The sequence below is a fragment of the Hylobates moloch genome, unplaced genomic scaffold (assembly GCF_009828535.3).
Source record: "Hylobates moloch isolate HMO894 unplaced genomic scaffold, HMol_V3 SCAFFOLD_14, whole genome shotgun sequence".
Lineage (NCBI taxonomy): Eukaryota > Metazoa > Chordata > Mammalia > Primates > Hylobatidae > Hylobates > Hylobates moloch.
This window is the reverse complement of record NW_026652289.1, coordinates 53,223,316-53,246,579: the sequence shown is the minus strand read 5'-3', so window position 1 is coordinate 53,246,579 and position 23,264 is coordinate 53,223,316. Positions and strand designations below refer to the sequence as shown.

At 43.2% G+C, this 23,264-nt stretch overlaps 1 protein-coding gene and 1 pseudogene across 3 annotated transcripts in view; one reads left to right on the top strand and one right to left on the bottom strand.

Moving 5' to 3' along the window:
* The window catches only part of SIN3A (SIN3 transcription regulator family member A), an 87,015-nt gene that overhangs the window by 13,994 nt on the left and 49,757 nt on the right, over positions 1-23,264 (bottom strand). For all 3 annotated transcript variants that reach the window (XM_032175793.2, XM_058427738.1, XM_032175792.2), the window contains exons 9-16: positions 22,906-22,995; positions 18,033-18,151; positions 16,934-17,144; positions 15,928-16,044; positions 11,799-12,037; positions 10,273-10,456; positions 7,825-8,398; positions 5,228-5,397 (exon numbers count right to left, since the gene is read on the bottom strand). In XM_032175793.2, coding sequence (XP_032031684.1) covers positions 5,228-5,397; positions 7,825-8,398; positions 10,273-10,456; positions 11,799-12,037; positions 15,928-16,044; positions 16,934-17,144; positions 18,033-18,151; positions 22,906-22,995 — 1,704 coding nt within the window. The remainder of the gene's footprint in view (positions 1-5,227; positions 5,398-7,824; positions 8,399-10,272; positions 10,457-11,798; positions 12,038-15,927; positions 16,045-16,933; positions 17,145-18,032; positions 18,152-22,905; positions 22,996-23,264) is intronic.
* On the top strand, positions 3,777-4,364 carry LOC116482408 (large ribosomal subunit protein eL13-like; annotated as a pseudogene).

Sequence of the window (23,264 nt, the reverse complement as noted above, 5' to 3'; positions counted from 1 at the left end):
CAACGTTCCTTTGATGTAGTCATTCAACTCCAAAAAGGTTTTTCTTTTTTTTTGGTGGGGGAGGGGGTGCTGGCAATTTTAGAAAATTAATCATACAAACCACTGTATCATTTTCTTGGAGAATAATCAAGCCAAGATTTTCAACCATATCAGTGGTCCATGGTAAAACTTTCCTATCTATTTAAAATAAGAACCATACAGAACTCAGGATAATCATACTATTTAAAATTCTAAGGATCTTTAAATAATTTTCTATAGGTCATATCTTTATTGCATTTTAAAATCATTTACAATTGGCTCTCATACATATTCTTTCTCATTTGATCTTCACAACTGCCCTGGGAAGGCAGGCTGGAGAGAGAGTTGGGGCCAGTTAGGAGACAAATTTACACAATGCATCAGAAAGGTGGCTCACGCCTGTAATCCCAGCACTTTGGGAGGCCAAGGTGGGCCAATCACCTGAGGTCAGGAGTTCAAAACCAGCCTGGCTAACATGGCGAAACCCCATCTCTACTAAAAATACACAAATAGCCCAGCGTGGTGTCAGGAGCCTGTAATCCCAGCTACTTGGGAGGCTGGGGCAGGAGAATCACTTGAACCTAGGAGGTGGAGGTTGCAGTGAGCCGAGACTGCACCACTGCAAAGCTCACCGTTGAGCTGGGGTGAGGAAGGGAGCCTTGGAGAGTAAGGAATGCAATTATCTATGTCTATATTGCCAGCCCAACTACAAAGCCTGAAACTCATTAAGTATTTAAGAAATAGCTGCTGAATTATTGCCCAGGGGTGCTCAGCTGAAGAAGCAGGGTTGGGACTAAAAGTCAAGGTTCCTGACTCCTAGCCCAATACTTTTCCAAATACACCACCTATTTTTCTGTATCTGATAGAAAGTATACGGCTTAAGTTGTACATAATGTTAACTCACTTTCCATACAGGCCAATCATGATTGACTATCAGTAGCTTTTGTGACAATCTTAGGAAACTAATGACTAAAAAGTTGAACCTTTCAGAGTTCCCATTCTCATGTCATGCTATTTCTATTTTGAAATTAAAATCCTTCCAAATGAAACTTTATCATCAAAATAACAGAAGTGAAAAATAGATACAAGAAAGCAAAACGTTAATTTCAATATCGATTTGTCTGTTTAAAAAACTTTAAGATTATCATAACCACCAAGCCATTCTATTTTTAGGAAGATACATTCTTTTTACGTGTTAGGAACCATGATAACTATTTATTATTAACTTTAAGTCCTAAATGACCAGTATGTATATTAGTAGATAACTGGACACAGTGCGAGGTCAGAAGGGTGACTGAGTGTGGCAGAAAGGGCAGTATCTCCAGCAACTACAGATGGATAAATAAATCACAATGAGTCCAGATAAAGGATTCTGATACAACCATTAAAATAATGCTTATGAGTACTTGATATCATGAGGAAGATTAAGATAGTGTTTTAGAGAGAAAAAAGAAAAGGTGGAAAAAAAACAGATGGAAAGCATGACTTCAATCATACATACAGATGCTTCTACTTTATACTTTTTTCTTTTCTTTTTTTTTTGAGACAGAGTCTCACCCTGTCGCCCAGGCTGGAGTGCAGTGGCATCGTGATCTTGGCTCAGTGCAGCCTCAACTTCCTGGGCTCAAGCAACCCTCCCACACCTCAGCCTGTTAAGTAGCTGGGTCTACAGGCATGTGCCACCACGCCCAGCTAACTTTTTTGCATTTTCAGAAGAGACGGGGTTTTGCCATGTTGCCCAGTCTGGTCTCAAACTCCTGAGCTCAAGTGATCCACCCGCCTTGGACTCCCAAACTGCTGGGATTACAGGCATGAGCCACTGCCTCTATTTTATACTTTCTTGTTGAAGTAGACTGTATTACTGATTCCCCACCCACACCCTCTTTTTGGATATCTGGCCCCTCCTCGAGTCTTTGGAAAAGGCAGCACTACAAATCCAGAGACAACTACGGAACTCCCACCCCCACTGCTAAGCAGATCAGATTCTCTATCTTGCTAACTGGAAATGACAGAGAGAGTGTTCAATAGATTTTTTGAGGCGGAGCATCTGTATAGAAAGGTCCAGTAACACTGGGACCAGGGGTACTGGGAGGGCAAGCCAAAGTCTCAGAGGCTGGAGGAGCCTGGAGCACATGCCGAACGTTCATCTGCAGAGCAAAGCACAAGCATGGAGCAGAAGTCCAGAGTGAAGGCATGCAGGAGAGAAAAATCACCTCCCAGCCCAATCCTTCCATGGTGTGGTCCTATTTTGAGTTCTGTACTTGGATGTCTGTGAGGTTGCCTATTTTATTCTTAATACAAATCCCTCTTAAGCCAGCCTACAATAGGTAAGATAAATGTAATGGCTTCACTTGGCTGGAGTGTAGTGGTGTGATCACGGCTCACTGCAACCTCAACTTCCTGGGTTCAGATGATCCTCCCACCTTAGCCTCCTGAGTAGCTGGGACTACAGCCATGTGCCACCACCTCCAGCTAATTTTTTGTATTTTTAATACAAACAGGGTTTCCCCATGTTGCCCAGGCTTGTCTCGAACTCCTGGACTCAAGATATCTGCCCGCCTTGGACTCCCAAAGTGCTGGTATTAGAGGCGTGAGCCACCATGACCAGCCTTGACTTTGAAATATATGTTGTACATCCAGTCAGCAGTGAAATCTGAGGGAACATCAAATATGAGGACAATGAGAGAAGAGATACCTCCAGTTAAAGGAGTTGAGAAGCTTGAAAATGTTTTAAAAAGTCACTGTAAGCTGGGCACAGTGGCTCATGCCTGTAATCGCAGTGCTTTGGGAGGCCGAAGTAGGTGAACTGCTTGAGCCCATAAGTTTGAGGCCAGCCTGGACAACATGGCAAAACTCCATCTCTACAAAAAATACAATAAATTAGCCGGTGTGGTGGCCCCTTTGGTCCCAGCTACTTGGGAGGCTGAGGTAGGAGGTCAAGGCTACAGTGAGCTGATCACACCACTGCGCTCCAGCCTGGGCAACAGAGTGAGACCCTGGGTTGGAAAAAAAAAAAAAAAAAAGTCACTGTTTTGGGGTTTTCTGGATGAAACCTGTTTCCATTTAAAAAAAAAAAAAAAGCGGGGGTGGGTGGAGATAGTATTTATTACTGATTCAAAATCATAACCAGATACTGTAAATAATTGTATCTATTGTTTCAAAAACCAACCTCAGAATTATTTAAAGTTAGTTTTATTGGATTTTTTTTTAAGCTGTGCTGGTGGTATGAAAGACTTTGTTCCCAGCTGAAGCTGCAGCAAGCCTGTAATCAGCAACATAAGCACAGGGTAACTGGAGTCTGTATTTTATATAAATTTCAGGGAAGTTAAGGAAGATTAGTCTGAAAAAGTATGACTATGGGTGACTATGTATCCATCTAATGATTTCTGCCATCTAATGATTTCTGCCAGTTACCATCCAGACCTCTTATGGGAAGGCCTAATAACTTCTTCAACTTATTGGAAGCAACTATCTGACAACTTTCCCCCAGATGTTAAGGTTCATTTATATGAAGGGCTCTTCCTCAATCCTGTGTAGATACTGTGGGAGGAGTACAGAGGCATGCACCCTTCCAAAACCAAGGCAAAAGCATGGGTACTTTGCAAAGGATTCAATATTTTAGCCCAAGAGAACATTAAGCAACAAGCTCTTTCCTTCTACAGTGGCAGTGTGGACTCTAGAATTAGAAATTGCTTTTTACAAGTTTTCACTTAAGTACTTCACTGCCTTTCTGCTCAGCTGTTCTATGGAAGAGGGCTGTAGGTAGCCACGGGACCCAGGTGGAACAGCATGATCCTAAAGCCCTACTTCCACAAGGAATCGCAGTGGCCCATGGCCACGTGGTTCAACCAGCCAGCCCAGAAAATCTGCCGACGCAAGCAAAAGCATATGGCATTGACCTGCACCCTGCATCTGGACCCATCTGGCCCATGGTAAGCTGCCCCATAGTGAGGTATCACACCAAAGTACAAGCTGACAGGGGCTTCAGCTTAGAAGAGTTAAGGGTGACCAGCATCCACAAGAGGGTGGAATTAGTCCACCATGTCCCTGTGGGCCAATGTTCAGCACCTGAAGGAGTAAGACTCCAAGCTCAACCTCTTCCCCAGGAAGCTCTCTTAGCCCCCAAGAAGGAAGACAGTTCTGAAAAACTCAAATCAGCCACCCAGCTGACAGGACCAATAATGCCCATACAGAATGTCTATAAGAAGGAGAAAGCCGGAGTCGTCACTAAAAACTTTAAGGTATTTGCCAGTCTTCACATGGCCCACATCAATTTTCAGCTCTTTGGCATATGGGCAAAAAGAGCCAAGGAAGCCACACAACAGGATGCTGAAAAGGAAAAATGAAGCCCTACTGGGATTTGCAGTAAATCAGCAGTAAAGATGGGTCTCCAAAAAAAAGAAAAAACCAGTTAACCAACAATCTCTCTGGGAGTTCAGAACTCAAGTCCAAGAAGTAGAAATGTGACTATCTGTTACAAGCTATTTTTTATATTATTGTTGTAAAGAACAACATGTTTACAAGTTCCCAGGGTGCCACAGGAAGAACACACAAAACCAACCACAAACCTAACTTAGAGGGAACCGCAGATGAGTGAGGTGGGCAGAGTATTGTAAGAGATGTTATGCGAACCCTTTCTTATAAAAATAATTTCAAATATTAAACAATGCAAGTACATAAGAGTTACCAACACCTTGACCAGGCGCAGTGGCTCCTGTCTATAATCCCAGCGCTTTAAGAGGCCAAGACAGGAGGGTCACTTGAGACCAGAAGTTCAAGACCAGCCTGGGCAAAACAGTGACATCCTGTCTCTATTTAAAAAAAAAAAAAACAAAACACACACACACACACACACACACACACACTTACCAACACCTATGGAAGACGCAATGTTCCACACTGTGTGATTACCCATGGCAGACAAGGTAAGAGACAGACAAGTTGGGCAGGAAGCTGGGGTCAGGACCACTGCACTCTATAGGTGGCCAGCAAGAAAAGATATGGGGTAGGTAGGCTCATACACTGCAACTTTGTTAACATGAGAAATCAGGCATCACATTAACTTCCCCTCCTCTCTTCAGAACCCTGCATTCATAAACACTGTTATATGAAAAAGCTGCCTTTCCTTTTCCTTGCCTTTTCTTTGCCTGGCCCATCTCTAGGTAAGGATTTCTTCCCTTACTCACCCTAGCCTCCTCCATGCCCTCACCTGTCTGACAATGCTCTGGATCAGTTTGTCCATGGTAAAGGCAATGTAGGCATGAATGGTGAACATCTCTCTCAGTGAATCTTCATACTGTGACGAGTCTATGTTGCCATCCAGCAGGCTCCGCACCATGTCCAGGAAAGCTGGGTAATAATCTTCTACATCAACATCCACTGTGGGAGAGATGGGATAGGTGAGGCCTTACCTTGCTAAGAAAAGACTAGGGATAGAGTACAGGGCAAATCCCATAGCTGGCCTAAATGGTATTTGAAAGTATGAACGCTAGGTATTCAAAATATACTCACTCGTTCCAATGTAAACAGAGATGAATTCCGACAGGTGACTACAATCACCAGCACTATCTATCAGAGAGTGACTCTGCATCTTTAACAGTGGCTTCTAATATTCTGACTACCATGCTAGAAAGATACTTCTTTATGGTATTGCTGGGCCATTTTAGGAGAAGAAAATATCCTAGGGAAGCCAGTCCTTCAAAGAGCTGTTGGCTCCCCTGCTGAGAGAGGAACCTGCTCTCCCAGCCTGCACAAGAGCATTCCTCACATGGGTCACTTGCTCATAAAGCTATTTCAATGAAGCATAAAGTACAGATGAGAAAAGGCAAGACACAGCCATACTCCAGCACTGGGAAACCTCTTGGGAACACAAAAATAGGAGTGCAAATTAAATCCTTTATGAATAATGAAGTAATCTGCATTTGTCAAAGTCCTTTTGTTTAAAAATGGATTCGCAACATTGTATTTCACAAATTGCATTAAATCATCTGTACTTGCTGCACATGAATCATTTCAATCACTAGCTAGAATAAATCTCATCAGTTGTTAAAGACATTTGGCAACTAGCAGAGGGCACAAGGAATGTTAAAGAGTTCTGCCTTTAGCTTACTAAAGACCCATTTATATAAAGTTCAAAAATAGACAAATCTAATCTCTAGTGTTAGAAATCAAGAAAGTAGAAAAAGGACTGGTTATCAGAGTACTGGTTATGTTTCGTTTCTTGAACATAGGTACGTCTAGTCTGTAAAAATTCACTGAGCTGCACAATTCTGATTTGTATACTTTTCTATATACACATGTTGTACCTTATATATATTTTTTTGTAGAGATGGGGTCTCACTTATTAACCAGGCTGGTCTCAAACTCCTGGCCTCAAGTGATCCTCCCACATCGGCCTCCCAAAGTGCTGGGATTACAGGTGTAAGTCACTGCACCCGGCCTATACATTGCACTTCAACAAAAAGTTGACTAAAATGAAAAAAGTTACAAAACCAACTATTTGTCACTGACTAATTGGTTACTTGCTAGTTGTGTATGTGCTGGGGAAAAAAGGCTAGGAGCAAAACCGAGTTGTCTCCATTTATCTGAAGTCTGACAAATTCATTAAAAAACAGGCAAAACAGGACAATTACTGTTTAAAAGAGGCAACTGGCTTGAGTTTCATCACAGAGTATCACATTGTTTAGGTCCACAGAATAGGTATAGGCTATAGACTCCAAAATATACCACTGCTATGAAAACTGCTTTTATGCCAGAATAAAGTTTTGAGTCCAAACCACACACTTGTCCAAACAAGCTATGGTAAGTGTGAGGGTTGGCATTATCAGACAAGACAACATTATGTAAGCCTCAAACCAGGTTAAATCAGTGGCCAAGCCACGAATAGGACATTTTATTTCTAATTTCTACCCAAGTAGATGGAATCACCACAATGAGATCTAAAATTTATCTCTTTCGAGCTAGGACTAGTCTAGACAAAAGCTTTCAGAATTATTTTTCAGTGTCATTAGCTCCTCAACAGATAGAAGGCTAGGGCCATATCTGGGCTTCCTACATCAGCAACACTTTAAAAAAAAAAAAAAAAAAAAAAGATACACTCCTCAGGTTGGCTATTTCCTTAAGAGCCCAGAAGAAATGCTTCATGAAAAAGCTTTTGGCTCACAGCTCAAGTACCTAATTTATGAAGTGAACTGGAAGCAGGCAGCACAAAATTACATTAAGCACATGACAGCGTCCTGAACCCTCACTTACTTTCCTTTTCCTGAGTTCTACATCTTTATCCCTGTCCTGCCTGTTCTCCATGTCTCATATCACTTCCTAAGTTCCAGTCTCCTTTCCATAAACTATTTCTACATATTAAGAATGAGCCATAAACCCCACTGGTTAAACCGAAGTCCTGCTCAAAAATATGAGAAAATTCTGTTTTAAGCACTAGGAATTTATGTTCTGTCATGGATTGAAATTGACTGTGACAGTTTAGTCTCTATCTGTACTTTGAAACAGATGGTAGTAACCCAGAAATCTGCCATTTGAGAAATTAACTGTGATACCCCCTTCCCAGGTGCGTCCACAGTACCAACCACTGACCAAGTGTCCACGATCTAAGCCCTGCATAGGATACTTTTCACAAAGCAACACCACAAGGCAACTAGCGCCTCCATCTTTCAGATAAACAGGTTCAGAGAGTTTAACTACACAGACTCTAAGGCCTGTGCTCTATTAATAAAAGAAGCAGTCCGAAGTCTAGGTGGCTCTAAGGTCCTCAACCTCACACATCCTCTGTAAATCAGAGGTCTTGGCACTCACTAGGTTCTTTGAGACGTAGCTGAATGGCAGGGCTGTCACTCTTGTCTCGCTTTATGCCCAGCACTTCCCGTTCCCATTCTCTCTCTCGGTTTTCTTCTTCAATTTGCCGTTCGGCTTGGGAACAAATCCGGAGCAGCCTCAGGCAGAGAATCTGGTGCAGTCGCATAAAAATATACCAGTTGTTATTGACATAGAAGAGGTTGTATACTTCATCCATTCCTCTTAATTTCTGAGCTGCTGTGTTACTAAACAGTAACTTGGACTTAGGGGGACTGCCCCCAACACCATTGTGCTTCTTAACTGCCCCTGTGGCTTCATCTACATCCATCTCTTCTTCTTCCTCTTCCTCCACATCTGAGAGATCACCTCTTTGGGCAAAGAGCAAATCTGGAATAAAATGATGCATGATTTGTTTTATCTTATATTTGTCCTCCTTCTGAATGCCTGTCTGCCTCTTCACATGGTGGATAATCAGAGCAGCAGCATCTTCCAGTATTTGTTTATCTTCATACGCAAGTGAGAGGTGTGGGCCAACAGGTGCACCAGCATTCTCTTCCGTAGCCTGCTCTTGCCTCTGATGGGACAGAGACACAAAAGTATTCTGTGAGATGTCTACAGCGACAACATGCCTACGAGACCACACCAGCCATACATCCCATTACCAACCATAGTGTCTATATTTTCCTAATCAAAAACTTAGGACCTGGGACTGGGAGCGGGGGCTCACGCCTATAATCCCAGCACTTTGGTAGGCCGAGGAGGGCGATCACTTGAGGTCAGGAGTTTGAGATCAGCCTGGCCAACACGGTGAAACCCCGTCTCTACTAAAAATAACAAAATTAGCTGAACATGGTGGTAGGTGCCTGTAATCCCAGCCCTTGGGATGCTAAGGCAAGAGAATCACTTGAACCCGTGAGGCAAAGGTTGCGGTGAGCCGAGATCGTACTACTGCACTCCAGCCTGGGCAACAGAGTGAGACTTTGTCTCAAAACAAAAAACAAAAACAAAACTTAGGACCTGACCGTAACAATAATTTTTGTCCCTCTTCCAGAAACAAATAGGTAATGACAGAGACGTGGTTTGATGTCAAAATACAGGTACCTTCTACACACCGATGACTTACAGGGAGAGTGGGACAGAATTGGAACCATCTTTCTTTCTTTTATTTTTTTGACAGGGTCTTGCTCCGTCAGCCAGGCTGGAGTACAGTGGAGCAATCTTGGCTCACTGTAACCTCCATCTCCCGGGTTCAAGCCATTCTCATGCTTCAGTCTCCTGAGTAGCTGGGATTAAGAAGTGCGCCACCATGCCAGGCTAATTTTTGTATTTTTAGTAGAGATCAGGTTTCACTATGTCGGCCAGGCTGGTTTTGAACTCCCGGCCTCAAGTGATCTGCCCACCTCAGCCTCCCAAAGTGATGGGATTACAGGCGTGAGCCACCGTGCCCAGTGGGACTATCTTTCAAAATCCTGGATTAGTATCTATATAGAGGATATGATATGAGGTCTGGGATTTACTTCTGGGGTGGGGGTATGGAAGGTGACAAAGTAACATCAGCAAAATATGGAGGATTAAGTTTATTTATTTTATTGATTTTGAGACAGAGTCTTGCTCTGTCACCCAGACTGGAGTGCAGTGGCATGTTCTCAGCTCAATGCAACCTCCGCCTCCTGGGTTCAAGCCATTCTCCCACCTCAGCCTCCCGAGTAGCTGGGACTACAGGTGCACACCACCATGCCCGGCTAATTTTTGTATTTTTAGTAGAGACGGGGTTTCATCATGTTGGCTGGGCTGGTCTCTAACCCCTAACCTCAGGTGATCTGCCCGCCTCAAACTCCCAAAGTGCTGGGATTACAGGCGTGAGCCACTGTGCCCAGCCTGATTAAGTTCACATAAGAGCTCATTTTACTATTTTTAAAATTCAGGATCACCCCACTCCAGGAATTCCCAATTGCACTGCATTTATGTTTCTATCCATCTCCTAAAACTGAGCCCACGGAAACCAGGATTGATTGCTTATTCATCTCTGATCCTAGCTCCTAGTACTATTTATAGTCCTGGTAGGCATGCTGAATAAGCAAGGATTACAAAGAGTTTGGTGGTCAATGACAAGTTTTGAAGCTGTAGTAAGGAGAGATGGGACTATATGAATACAAGGTATTGTTTGAAGGAAACAGGTAGTTGGAGAAGTGGAAAACGGAGGCAGGAGGTTTAAGTTGAAACCAGGACAGTAAACTAGGAAACTAGTCAAACAGCTTAGGTATAAAGGTATAGTTTAGATTGAAAATGGTAGAATGAGGAATAGAAAAGACTATGACAGCTAAAAAGCAAGAATCAACAGGTCTTAGAGTCTCACCTGCATTTAACAAAGGTTAATTTCCAGAAATCAAAGCTGTGCTATAAACATAGACTAGAGTCCTCTCACAGATGTAGAAAACCCCAGCTCACCTCATCATAGATACTCTCAATCTCATTGAGTAAGCTCTTAGACCTCAGGACCTTGGTGTCATTCTGTTTAAAGTTGATCCCCTGGTGGTCCAGAGACTTCAAGTAGTATTTCTCATTTTGTTCTCGCCATACTTTGTTAAAGCCTCTCTGAGCTTCTCGCCATTCTTCCTCTTTCATCTTCAACCTAGTGAAGCGGGAAGGGATGGAAACAACACATGGGAATTCAGAGGGTTTAGAAGAAAGAAATTTGCCAGGTTTACTTTATTTCAAGAAAAGTGCAAAGTTATATTAGGTCTCTCAAAATTATTGGCAACTTGGGATGCTATCAAACCAATCTTAAACTCTGTTTCAGGAGGGAATTACTCATCCAAGACTTACTTTGGGGAAATGATTTATCTCAAAGTCAAATAATTTACCTAGAATGGTTACTTAAAAACAGCATTCCAGGGAATACCTTTCAGATATAAGTATTCCTTGAAAAAAGAGTTCTTGTTTCTTTGCTATAGGACTTCGCAAAACGTTCACAATGCTAATAGAAACATAGAAGTCCAAGACGAGAACTTGCACAGTTATGTTCCTCTAGATACAGTCAGGAAAGTTCTGATCAGAACTGATTCTAATAACCCAGAAGAGAACAGACTAAGACAAAAAAAAAAAAGCACTAAAACTGAAGAATAACCTGTATCTCAAAAGCCAGAAGTTAAATGCTACAGGCAAGAAGAAACCATCAATCTGTGCCAGCTCTTGAGGGGAAGATGAGGGAGGACAAATAAAATCTGGGCATTTGTGAACTGTGCAGCAAATAAGAATTAATTTTTATCAGATGATACTGAGAGAGAACCAAGCTCCTAACAAAGGATTCACAGTGTGGTCAATAATGACATGGGGCTGGGCGTGGTGTGGCTTGTGCCTGTAATGCCAGCACTTTGGGGAGGCCAAGGCAGGAAGATTGCTTGAGTCCAGGAGTTAGAGGCCAGCCTGGGAAACATAGCAAGACCTCATCTCTATTAAAAAAAATAAAATAAAAATTAGCTGGGTGTGGTGGCGCATTCCTGTAGTCCCAGCTATCCGGGAGGCTGAGGTGGGAGGATCACCTGAGCCTGGGAAGTTGAGGCTGCAGTGAGCTGTGTTCACACTACTGCACTCCAGCCTGGGTGAAAGACTGAGATCTTGTCTCAAAACAAAACAAAACAAAAACAAACAAACCATAAAGATGTTAACAACAGTCCTGAGTGTGGTAGGAACATGGGTGGTAATTATCTTCTTTTCTTTTCTGTATTTTAAAATACTCCCCCAAACATACGCACAGAGCCTTCCACCATGAACTTACAAGATTTGTTCTCTAATGTTGGTTACACAGGACCCCCAAAAGAAGTTCCATTCTGCACCTGAATTCCAACAACCAGGGTTGGGGAGAAAGAGAGGTCTCATGGGACAACCAGGTTGAAAATGAGAGCCTTATTTAATGGGACACTGAACCGGTAGTGAAGTACACTAAAGCACTAAGGGCACATTTGCTCAGGTACCTTTTAAGGACAATTGGAACAGCAATGGAGGGATTCTTTCTTAGACCATCAATGATGTCAGCTGCTTTATCAGCATATATCCTCTGGAGTGCTTTTCTATGGATGACTTCTGATGTGCCCCCAAGGGTGTTGTCCAAACGAAATTTGGCTTGTTCCTCAGCAGACAAGCGGGAAAGCTTCTTCTGTATTGCTTCCAGAACCCGGATTGTTGCCAGATTGGTCTCTAAAACTACATCAAGCTGAAGAGGAAGACAAAGAAGGGTATGCTCAGGACCCAAATCAGAATAGAACAGAGTAGTGGTTAGAAGAATAAGGTAGGGAGTCAAACTCCTTGGATTTGAATCCTGGTTCTGCCCTACTAGCTACATAAGACCGTTTCTTTATCAGCAAAATAGGGATCACAGCACCTATTACTCTCACAAGCCTGTTTCTGGATTAAATGATACAATCCACATAAAGTATTTAGCACAATACCTGGCACATAAGAACCACAGGATGAAGCTGGATAAATGGTAGTTACTACCACCACCACCGCCGCCGCCGCCGCCGCGCCACCACCACCATGTGCTTTGCTTAGGACTACTGATTTTAGACCAGAGGAACCTAACAGGAGATGACTTTACTGAAATGTTTCCCTGAACTTTCCGGAATTGCTAAGATCCATTATGAACAAACGATAACAATCAAAACAATCCCAAAAGACCACTCTGTCTTGAGTTTTTTGGTTTAACTTGAAATATTTAAATATATTCAAATACTTAAATATTCAATAGCCTTGTTCCACATCCAGTAATAATAAGAGCAGTGACTATCATACCTTAAGGAGTTCAGTGTTGTATCTGCGGGTAACCATTTAAATTCTTATTGGACTCCTGGCAACCTCTGAGTCTACTTTTTCCCTAGCTTAAAATAAGGTTCTCTAAATGAGAAACAGAAAATGAAGTACATGAGCAGTCTCAATGGTCTACAACCAAATGTTTGCAGAAGTATTCCCTAAGTTTTCTTGTTTTGGGAATGTGGTAGTCATTTGGTCAATATTTCTGGCCCCTCTTGCTCTCCAATTACGAACAAAAAATGGACTAAACTTCCTGGCTCCCTTATGATTGGATAGGGCCATGTTAACTAGTTTTGACCAATGAGTTGTTATGAGTTGAGTAGAAGTAATGTTTATTACTTCTAGGCTGCAGCATTTAAAGGTGTGAGATCATTCCGAGCTCTCTTTTCCTCCTAGTGACTAGCAACATTCATAATGGTGGCAATCCCTCGGCCTGAATCCCCAAGTAATTCTGATAACGCCAAATCTCCTGCTAAACATCAATGTACCTGTAGAATGATCAGAAATTAAACCCATTGGTGGCCGGGCACGGTGGCTCACGCCTGTAATCCCAGCACTTTGGGAGGCCGAGGCGAGCGGATCATGAGGTCAGGAGATCGAGACCATCCTGGCTAACACGGTGAAACTCTGTTTCTACTAAAAATACAAAAAATTAGCCAGGCGCTGTGGCAGGCGCCTGTAGTCCCAGCTACTCGGGAGGCTGAGGCCGGAGAATGGCGTGAACCCGGGTGGCAGAGCTTGCAGTGAGCCAAGATAGCATCACTGCAGTCCGGCCAGGGCTAAAGAGTGAGACTCTGTCTCAAAAAAAAAAAAAAGAAAAAAAGAAATTAAACCCATTGGTTTTACAAGTCACTCAGATGTGGGAGTTGTCTGTACTGAGGCATTACTAACCTATCTTGATTGGTAAAGCACGTTCCTTCAAACTAGCTCATCCCACCAAATCTTAAACACATGCACACCACACTTCTTTCATGTTTGCCCTTGTAGTCACAAATGGGAAATGAAGTTGCCTCTCATTTGGAGGCATACCAGTTGAGAGAGGATAGGAACACTCTGTCAAAAACAGATGCCAAGCTCTGCTAACTCATCAGCTAACCTTACTAAACCTAAGTAACAAAGAAATGCCTTCTTTAGCTTGATAACACTCCCTATGGAAGTTAACATCTGTCTTGATTTAGTTTTCTGCAAATAGGTGCAACTCCTTATAAATGCTGGGGCAAAGATGGCCAACCACCTGCCAGTGGTCAGGCAGCATGTAGCTCTCAATTAAAACCACACCAGAAACAGCTGAATCAAGTGTGAGGCGGGAAAACTGGCAAAGAGCTAAAAGAGTACTAAAAAAAAACAAAAACAAAAAAACCCAGCAAGATACCTATCCACACAAATAAGCACAGCCAGTCAATTTAATGTAATAGATACACTAAATAAGATACATGTCATTTTACCTCTTTAGACAACCCAGACTTCCCTTTTTAAAAATGATAATGTTAACCAGACATATAAACACACTGGGGATTTTGAGCCCACTTTCAGTAGCCCCTCTCCTGAGAGGTGGTATAGGGCCTTCTACCACCTCATTTATTCACTCCACTCTTCCCTTCCTAATTACTTCAAAATAAAGTTCCTGGGACAGGCGCAGTGGCTCACACTTGTAATCTCAGCACTTTGGGAGACCAAGGCGGGTGGGTCACTTGAGGTCAGGAGTTCAAGACCAGCATGGCCAACATGGTGAAACCCATCTCCACTAAAAATACAAAAAAAATTAGCTGGGTGTAGTGGCATACACCTGTAGTCCCAGATACTTGGGAGGCTGAGGCAGGATAATGGCTTAAACTCGTGAGGCAGAGGTTGCAGTGAGCCGAGACCACACCACTGCACTCCAGGCTGGTTGACAGAGCAATACTCTGTCTTTAAAAAAAAAAACGGGGGGGGGGTCCCTAATTTAACCTTCTTTCAAAAGGAGCCACTATCAGGCCAGGTATGGTGGCTCATGTCTGTAATCCCAGCACTTTGGGAGGCCAGGGTGGGATGATCGCGTGGACTCAAGAGTTTGAGACCAGCCTGGGTAACCTCGGTAATGTAGTAAAACACTGTCTCTATAAAAAAACAAAAAATTAGCCGCAGGGGGTGGGAGGCAAGGGGAGGGAGAGCATTAGGACAAATACCTAATGCATGTGGGGCTTAAAACCTAGATGATGAGTTGATAGGTGCAGCAAACCACCATGGCACATGTATATCTATGTAACAAACCTGCACGTTCTGCACATGTATCCCAGAATTTAAAGTTAAAAAAAAAAAAAAAATTTACCCTGGCATGGTAGCACGTGCTTGTAGTCCCAGCCACTTGGTGGCGGGTAGGGGTGGTGGTCTGAGGTGGGAGGATCACACTTGAGCCTGGAAGGTTGAGGCTGCAATGAACTGTGATCGTGCCACTGCACTGCAGCCTGGGCAACAGAATGAGACCCTGTCTCAAAAAAACAAAACAAAGCAATCGGCCGGGCACGGTGGCTCACACCTGTAATCCTAGCACTTTGGGAGGCCGAGACGGGTGGATCACGAGGTCAGCAGATCGAGACCATCCTGGCTAACACAGTGAAACTCCGTCTCTAATAAAAATACAAAAAATTAGCCGGACCTGTTGGCGGGCACCTGTAGTCCCAGCTACGCGGGAGGCTGAGGCAGGAGAACGGCGTGAACCCAGGAGGCAGAGCTTGCAGTGAGCAGAGATCGCGCCACTGCACTCCAGCCTGAGGGACAGAGTGAGACTCCGTCTCAAAAAAAAAAAAAAACACACACACACACACACACACACACACACACACAAAAAAAACACAAAGCAATCAATACCAGAAACATGAAAGAAAAATTCCAGTTCTCAGAGCTGGTTTGCTAACCATGGCAAGATACTTGCTAAGGCTAACAATACACATAGATCTTAAATAATTTAAAAACAGCTTCAAGAAAGTACTACAAATCTTAGGATACTGATTTTCTTCACCATGTAAAATACAATAATCTTAAAATGCCATGCAAAATCAAGTATTATTCAGTCATCAATGGACAATTTCAGCTAAAAGGGTTAAAGTGGCCTAGATAAGTCACATTTGCCATAAAGCATGTACTAATATATTTGACCAATGCATAAAGCATGGAAAGTACCACAACAAGCACTTACCACAGAAGAATGTGAGCCTTTGGCTCTTCCATCTTAATACCCCTCAGAGACAGGTATTAAAATAGTCTCACTGAGCATCTCCCATTTCCCCCAACTTCAAATGCCAAACAAGCTTGTACCTCAAAGCGTTCATCTTCACAACGATAAATATGTTCTTCATATTGAGTCTTCTTGGAACTCACAAAGGTAGAGTCCTCAGACCACGAAGGGAAGGAAACCCAGGTATCATTTAAAACCTTTGGGTAGAAGAAGAGAGACTGAAACAAAAGCCTAAAAAAGCTTTCCGGTGATTAAGCATTCTGAATGAAAAGACAAAACTCTAGCAGAGAAATAGGCAACTAACATTACTTCACAAATTTCACCTTTAGCAAGTTTACAAAAAGGTATTAGTAAGAAAAGAGTTCTGAATATAAGCAGAAATATAATTCCAGTGCTTTGGGGGGACGAAGCAGGAAGATCACCTGAGCCCAGGAGGAGTGACCCCATCTTTACAAAACTAAAAACTTTTATTTTTATATTTTTAGCTGGGTGTGAAGTCATGTGTAAGTCCCAGGTACCTGGGAGGATCATTTGAGCCCAGGAGGTTGAGGCGCTATGAGCCGTGATGACATCACTGCACTCCAGCCTGGTTGACAAAACGAAACCCTGTCTCAGAAACAAACAAAAAAGTAGGCCGGGCGGGGTGGCTCATGCCTGTAATCCCAGCACTTTGGGAGGCCGAGGAGGGTGGATCACAAGGTCAGGAGATCAAGACCATCCTGGCTAACATGATGAAACCCCGTCTCTACTAAAAAATACAAAAAATTGGCCGGGCGTGGTGGCACGCGCCTGTAATCCCAGCTACTTGGGAGGCTGAGGGAGGAGAATGGCGTGAACCCAGGAGGCAGAGCTTGCAGTGAGCCGAGATCGCACCACTGCACTCCAGCCTGGGCAACAGAGCGAGACTCCGTCTCAAAAACAAAACAAAACAAAACAAACAAAAAAGTAGAAAACATTTTCTTTTTAAAAAGGATTAAAAGGGTTCTTAATTTCATCATTCATATAAATTCTCAATCCTTGGTACCACCACTCCCTTCTGGAAAAAGCTGAGGACCCAGGGCTGATCTTTGCTAGGGAAGGCCTTACCTCTTTACAAAGAGGAGTCCGTCCTGTACACTTGGGCTGCTGGTAACTCTTTGGTAAGGCTCGATAGCTGGAGCCCAATCGTTTACAAGAAGCATAATCTATCTCCATAGCAATGCCCTCTGTGGCTCGTTCCTTTGGATAAGTTTCCAGATGTACAGACTCCTTATAGCCCAGAAAGTTTTTAAACCAATTAAACAACTCAGGGAATTTCCTGAAGAATCAAACCAAAAAGTGACAAGCAATTAGGGGCAGGATGCAGTTATCCTGAAGTATGACTACTACCATCTGGTTTTGGATCAGAAATCTGCTACCAGTGACAAATTATTTGCTGCCTAAGAAGAACTGCTTCTGAGCATTTGGTTTCCCCTTTTTCTAATAAAATACTCTCAGATCAGTTAAAGTGGTGATCAGAGTTGTACCGAAACCAGGCAAAATAACAAGCCATTCTTCTGATCAAGAATATTGCTTTAATGTTCACATAATTCTTAGGTTGTCAAATATAGTAAAGATTCCGGGCTTGGTGTAGTGGCTCATGCCCGTAACCCCAGCACTTTGGGAGGCCGAGGCAGGTGGATCACCTGAGGTCAGGAGTTCTAGACCAGCCTGGCCAACATGGTAAAACCCCGTCTCTACTAAAAAACATGCAAAAATTAGCCAGGCGTGTAGTGACAGGCGCCTGTAATCCCAGCTACTTGGGGGGCCGAGGCAGGAGAATCACCTGAACCCAGGAGGCGGAGGTTGCAGTGAGCCGAGATCACGCCATCACACTCCAGCCTGGGGAACAAGAATGAGACTTCATCTCAAAAAAAAAAAAAATTCCAGAACTCTAGGAGAGATTTTTCTTGATAAACATCCAGCACTGGTCAGAAGATCAGGAGACCACTAGTCTTGGCCATTAGTCAATAAATACTTAATGCCCTCTCTATTTTCTCATCTCTAGAGTTGGACTAGAAGACTTCTCAGGACTCTTTTGGCACTAACATTTGAGTCAACTGAGCTATCTCAAGTAAATTAACTTTGCCTATCATATACTCTCACAAATCAAATATTACCTGGCCTCCATAGCATGCATCAGGGCTAAGACCCTCACTTCACTTACCCCAGGAAAGGAGAGACTAGTTGCACAAGCTCAGCACGAGAGATCACCTCCTGGTTAAAAATAACAAGACAACGTAGGAAATTTTCGTAGGCTTCTGCACTCCGAAGAGCCTTTCGGACCTTATGGAGACAATGGGAAGAAAAACAGTTTTTGTTTTTCTTAAAGTGGGGAACTGAAAAGGGCCTCGCTCTGTCGCCCAGGATGGAGCGCAGTTGTGTAATCTCAGCTCACTGCAGCCTCCCATCCTCAGCCTCCCAAGTAGCTGGGACTACAGGTATGAGCCACCATGCCTGGCTAATTTCTAAATTTTTTGTAGAGACGAGGTCATATATTGCCCTGGCTGTCCTGCCATTAGTTTTTAAAAATTGGGGAAATTTGTGGCTGGGCATGGTGGCTCATACCTATAATCCCAGCGCTTTGGGAGGCCAAGGTGGGTGGATCACTGGAGTCCAGGACTTCGAGACCAGACTGGCCAACATGCTGAAACCCCGTCTCTACTAAAAATACAAAAATTAGCCAGGCATGGTGGCAAATGCCTGTAATTCCAGCTACTTGGGTGGCTGAGTGAAACATAAGAATCACTTGAACCCGGGAGGCAGAGGTTGCAGTGAGCTGGGATAATGCCACTGTACTCCAGCCTGGGTGACACAGCAAGACTCTGTCTCATAAGTAAAAAAATAAAATAAAAATGGGGAAATTTAAACTGATATTTGATGACACTAAGGAATCAATGTCAGTCTTTTTAGATGTGATAATGATTATGCTTGCAATAAGGAGTTTTTGTTTTGTTTTGTTTTGTTTTTTAAACACAGTCCAGCACTGTTGCCCAGGTTGAAGTGCAGTGGTGCGATCTCAGCTCACTGCAACCTCTGCCTCCTGGGTTCAAGCAATTCTCCTGCCTCACCCTCCCAAGTAGCTGGGATTACAGGCACGTGCTACTACGCCCAGCTAATTTTTGTATTTTTAGTAGAGACGAGGTTTCACCATATTGGCCAGGCTAGTCTCAAACTCCTGATCACAAGTGATCCACTCGCCTTGGCCTCCCAAAGTGCTGGGATTACAGGCGTGAGCCACTGTACCCGGCCACAAAAAGGAGTCATTTTTAAAAGAAACTTACTAAAATACGTATGGATGAAATAATGTACCTGCAATTTGTCTCCAAATAAACTGGGATGGGTGGGAATATATATGAAACAAGTACACCGGCTAGGATTGGGAACCGCTAAAGCTGGATGGTAGGTACGTGAGGAATCATTTTACTAGTCTCTTTATGTATGTTCAAAATTTTCCAGCTGGGCGTGGTGGCTCACGCCTGTAATCCCAGCACTTTGGGAGGCCGAGGTGGGTGGATCACCTGAGGTCGGGAGTTTGAGACCAGCCTGGCCAACATAATGAAACCCCATTCTACTAAAAAAAAAAAATACAAAAAATTAGCTAGGCATGGTGGCGGGAGCCTGTAGTCCCAGCGACTCAGGAGGCTGAGGCAGGAGAATCGCTTGAACCCAGGACGCAGAGGTTGCAGTGAGCCAACATCACGCCACTGTACTCCAGCCTGGGCAATAAGAGCGAAACTCCGTCTCAAAAAAAAAAAATTACCATAATAACAATTTAAAAACTGAGATCTCGGAGTATACCTTCTCATATGCTTGATTCTCCAGACCATATCAGAGTTACTCAGGCTTTTCTTGCCTCTTTTTTTTGAGAAGGAGTTTCACTATTGTTGCCCAGGCTGGAGTGCAATGGCGCGATCTCAGCTCACTGCAACCTCTGCCTCCCGGGTTCAAGCGATTCTCCTGCCTCAGCCTCCCGAGTAGCTGGGATTACAGGCACCTGCCACAATGCCCAACTAATTTTTTTTTTTGTATTTTTAGCAGAGACGGGGTTTCACCATGTTGGCCAGGCTGGTCTTGAACTCCTGACTTCAGGTGATCCACCCACCTCGGCCTCCCAAAGTGCTGGGATTACAGGCATGAGCCACTGCGCCCGGCCTGTTGCCTCTCTTAACATGTTTACAGCAAGAATCTTTGCCAAGACTGTTTTAAACTCTGGTAAGCTGGAATAATGCTCTCTTAAGATACTTCTGTCCTCTGATCTGGTCTTTTTTCTTCCTATATTTACAATATTGAGTATCTTAATACCAAAAACTAAAAAATGATCAATGGCATAGACAAAGTAAAACTAGTCTAGCTAGATTACCAATCTGGAATTTCAGTTCCAAGGTAAGTATTTAGTACTGTGATCCTTTGGTGAAGACCACAGACTGCCACCAAACCAAGTGGCTTATCAGCAACCCCTGCTCCAGACTTCCATATGCTTAACTATTCATCAGTAGACACTATATACAATCTAGACTTTTAAAGCTAAAGATAAAAGAACACTGTACCTTTTATACTGTATACCCTATTTACCTTTATTTATTAGCTTTTAAACATACACAAAAGTAGAAAGAAGTATAACGAACCTATGTACTCACCCCAACCTCAATCATCTATAGTAAATTTTGTTTCATCTATACTCATTTCTCCTACCACTGCATTTTAAAGCAAATTCCAGACATTTCATCTAGATATAGTATATATGTTTAAGAAAAAGTACTAAGAAAATGCCATTACACGACTGGGTGCAGTGGCTTGTGCCTGTAATCCCAACACTTTGGGAGGCCAAGGCAGGCGGATCACTTGAGGTCAGGAGTTCGAGACAGCCTGGCCAACATAGTGAAACCCTGTCTCTACTAAACATACAAAAATCAGCTGGGTGTGGTGGTGGGCACCTGTAATCCCAGCTACTTGGGAGGCTGAGGCAGGAGGATTGTGTGAACCCGGGAGGTGGAGGCTGCAGTGAGCCAAGATCGTGCCATTGTACTCCAGCCTCAGCAATGGAGTGAGACTGTCTCAGAAAAAAAATTAAAAAAAAAAAACAAAAAAACAAAAACAAAAAAAACCCCATTACTCTTAGAAATTAACTTATTTTCAGAAGACTCCTTAAGGCAAGGCATGGTCGCTCACACCTGTAATCTCAACACTTTGGAAGGCGGATGCTGAGGCTGAAGGAGGAGGATTGCCTGAGCCCAGCAGTCTGAGACCAGCCAGGGCAAAACATTGAGACCCTCTCTCTCCAAAAAAATTTTAAACATTAGCTGAGTGTGGTGGTGTGTACCTGTAAGTCCCAGGTACTCAGGAGGGTGAGAAGGATCACTTGAGCCCATGTCTTAAATAAAAAAGGCCAGGTGTGGTGGCTCACACCTGTAATCCCGGCACTTTGGGAGGCGAAGGAGGGCAGATCACCAGAGGTCAGGAGTTCAAGACCAGCCTGGCCAACATAGTGAAACCTCATCTCTACTAAAAATATAAACATTAGCCAGGTGTTGTGGCGGGGCCTGTAATCCTAGCTACTCGGGAGGCTGAGGCAGGAGAATCGCTTGAACCCAGGAGGTGGAGGCTGCAGTGAGCCAAGATCACACCACTTCACTCCAGCCTGGACAACAAGAGTGAGACTCTGTCTAAAAACAAAAACCCAAAAATGTAAAAAAGATTCCTTAATAGCATCTAATATTGAGTCTGTGCTAAGTTCAATTGTCTAATTAATGTCTTAAAAATTGGCTATTGGCCAGGTGTGGTGGCTCACACCTGTAATCCCAGCATTTTCGGAGGCTGAGGTGGATCACTTGAAGCCAGGAGACCAGCCTGGCCAACATGGTGAAACCCTGTCTCTACTAAAAATAAAAAAATTAGCTGGGCACGGTGGCAGACGCCTGTAGTCCCAGCTGTTTGGGAGGCTGAGGCTGGAGAATCGCTTGACCCAGGCAGGCGGAGGTTGCAGTGAGCCAAGATTGCGCCACTGCACTCCAAGCTGGGCAACAGAGCGAGGCTCTGTCTCAAAAATAAAAATAAAAATAAATTGGCTTTTAAATTCAGAATCCAAAGTCTGCGTGTCACATTTGGCTTATATATTTCTTAATTCTTACTTAATTTACCATTGCTCCCCTTCCCTACCCTTTTCTTGACATTTATTGGTTGTGATCTAGACTTCTACACTTGTCTAAAAGCACCAACCGCCCAAGCAGACTTTGGTAATGGTTCACATCAGAGATAAGGACTCAACACTCTTGCAGGACTCTCCTGCAAAAAGCTCACATAGGCACAGTAGACAGAAAGAGATCAGGAGATACCAATCATGGAGATGTTAAATCATCTGCCCTTCTGCAAAACCTAAGAGGTACAAAATAGAGTCAATCACCAGAGATCAATCCAGGTTGATTCCCACCAGTGAGAAGCCCAACAGGTGCCAGCTACCCTGATGAAAGTTTCCTGCTAATCATCAAGTTGACTCTGAGGAGCAAATCACACTTAAGTTTATGTGGCCAAACTAAGGCACCACACAACATCATTTATGCCAAAAATCTCAACTCTGGTTGCTCATTAGAATCAGCTGGGTAGCTTTGAAAACATGCAAGTAAATCAGAACTCCCCTGAATGCTATGTATGTGTGTACTACAAATAACTATCACAGCAATAAGATTACAAGTCATCTTAAATCCTCAAAAATTGGTACAGGCACTGGTACTACCTGCCACACAGACCTGGATATCTACAATGGGAGCTCCAAGTATCTTTCAAGAGAAACATAATACATCTTCTAAAAATCTGTCTTCTGCCCCAAACTGCTTCATAAAACCAAAGCAAACAATGCTACCATTTTTCTAGCTATGCTAATAGTACTAGCAGACTCAAAGGACTCACAACTGGGAAACTACGTTAAAAAACAGAAAGTCCTAATTAGCCTGACACCTTTAAAACAAAACCTTCTGGGGGGATAAGATGATTTTCTTTTGGCATTAACAGGCACTATCAAATCTAACTCATCCATTACTCACCTTATCAAAAAATAACGATTCTGTTCCACCACCATGTTTGCTGGCATCTGCCATAGAAGAATCCTTCAGATTGAGCAGTTTGGGTTTCTTCTGCAAAAGAAAGATACAAACACGTGAGATTCAAAGAGCGGTTTTCTCTGAATTTTATTTTTGTCTGTATTCAATGGTTTCATCACTGAAACCACTGCTGATTAATAATTTGAAACAAATGAGAGAACTCTAACCCACTCACTCCATACCCTTTAAGATTTCTACTCATATTTTCTATTTCAGTATGCCTATTAAGTTTCTTTCTACAACAGAGGTTCAAAGATCATTCTACCCCCAAAATGTTTTCTACAGAAATGATCATGACATTA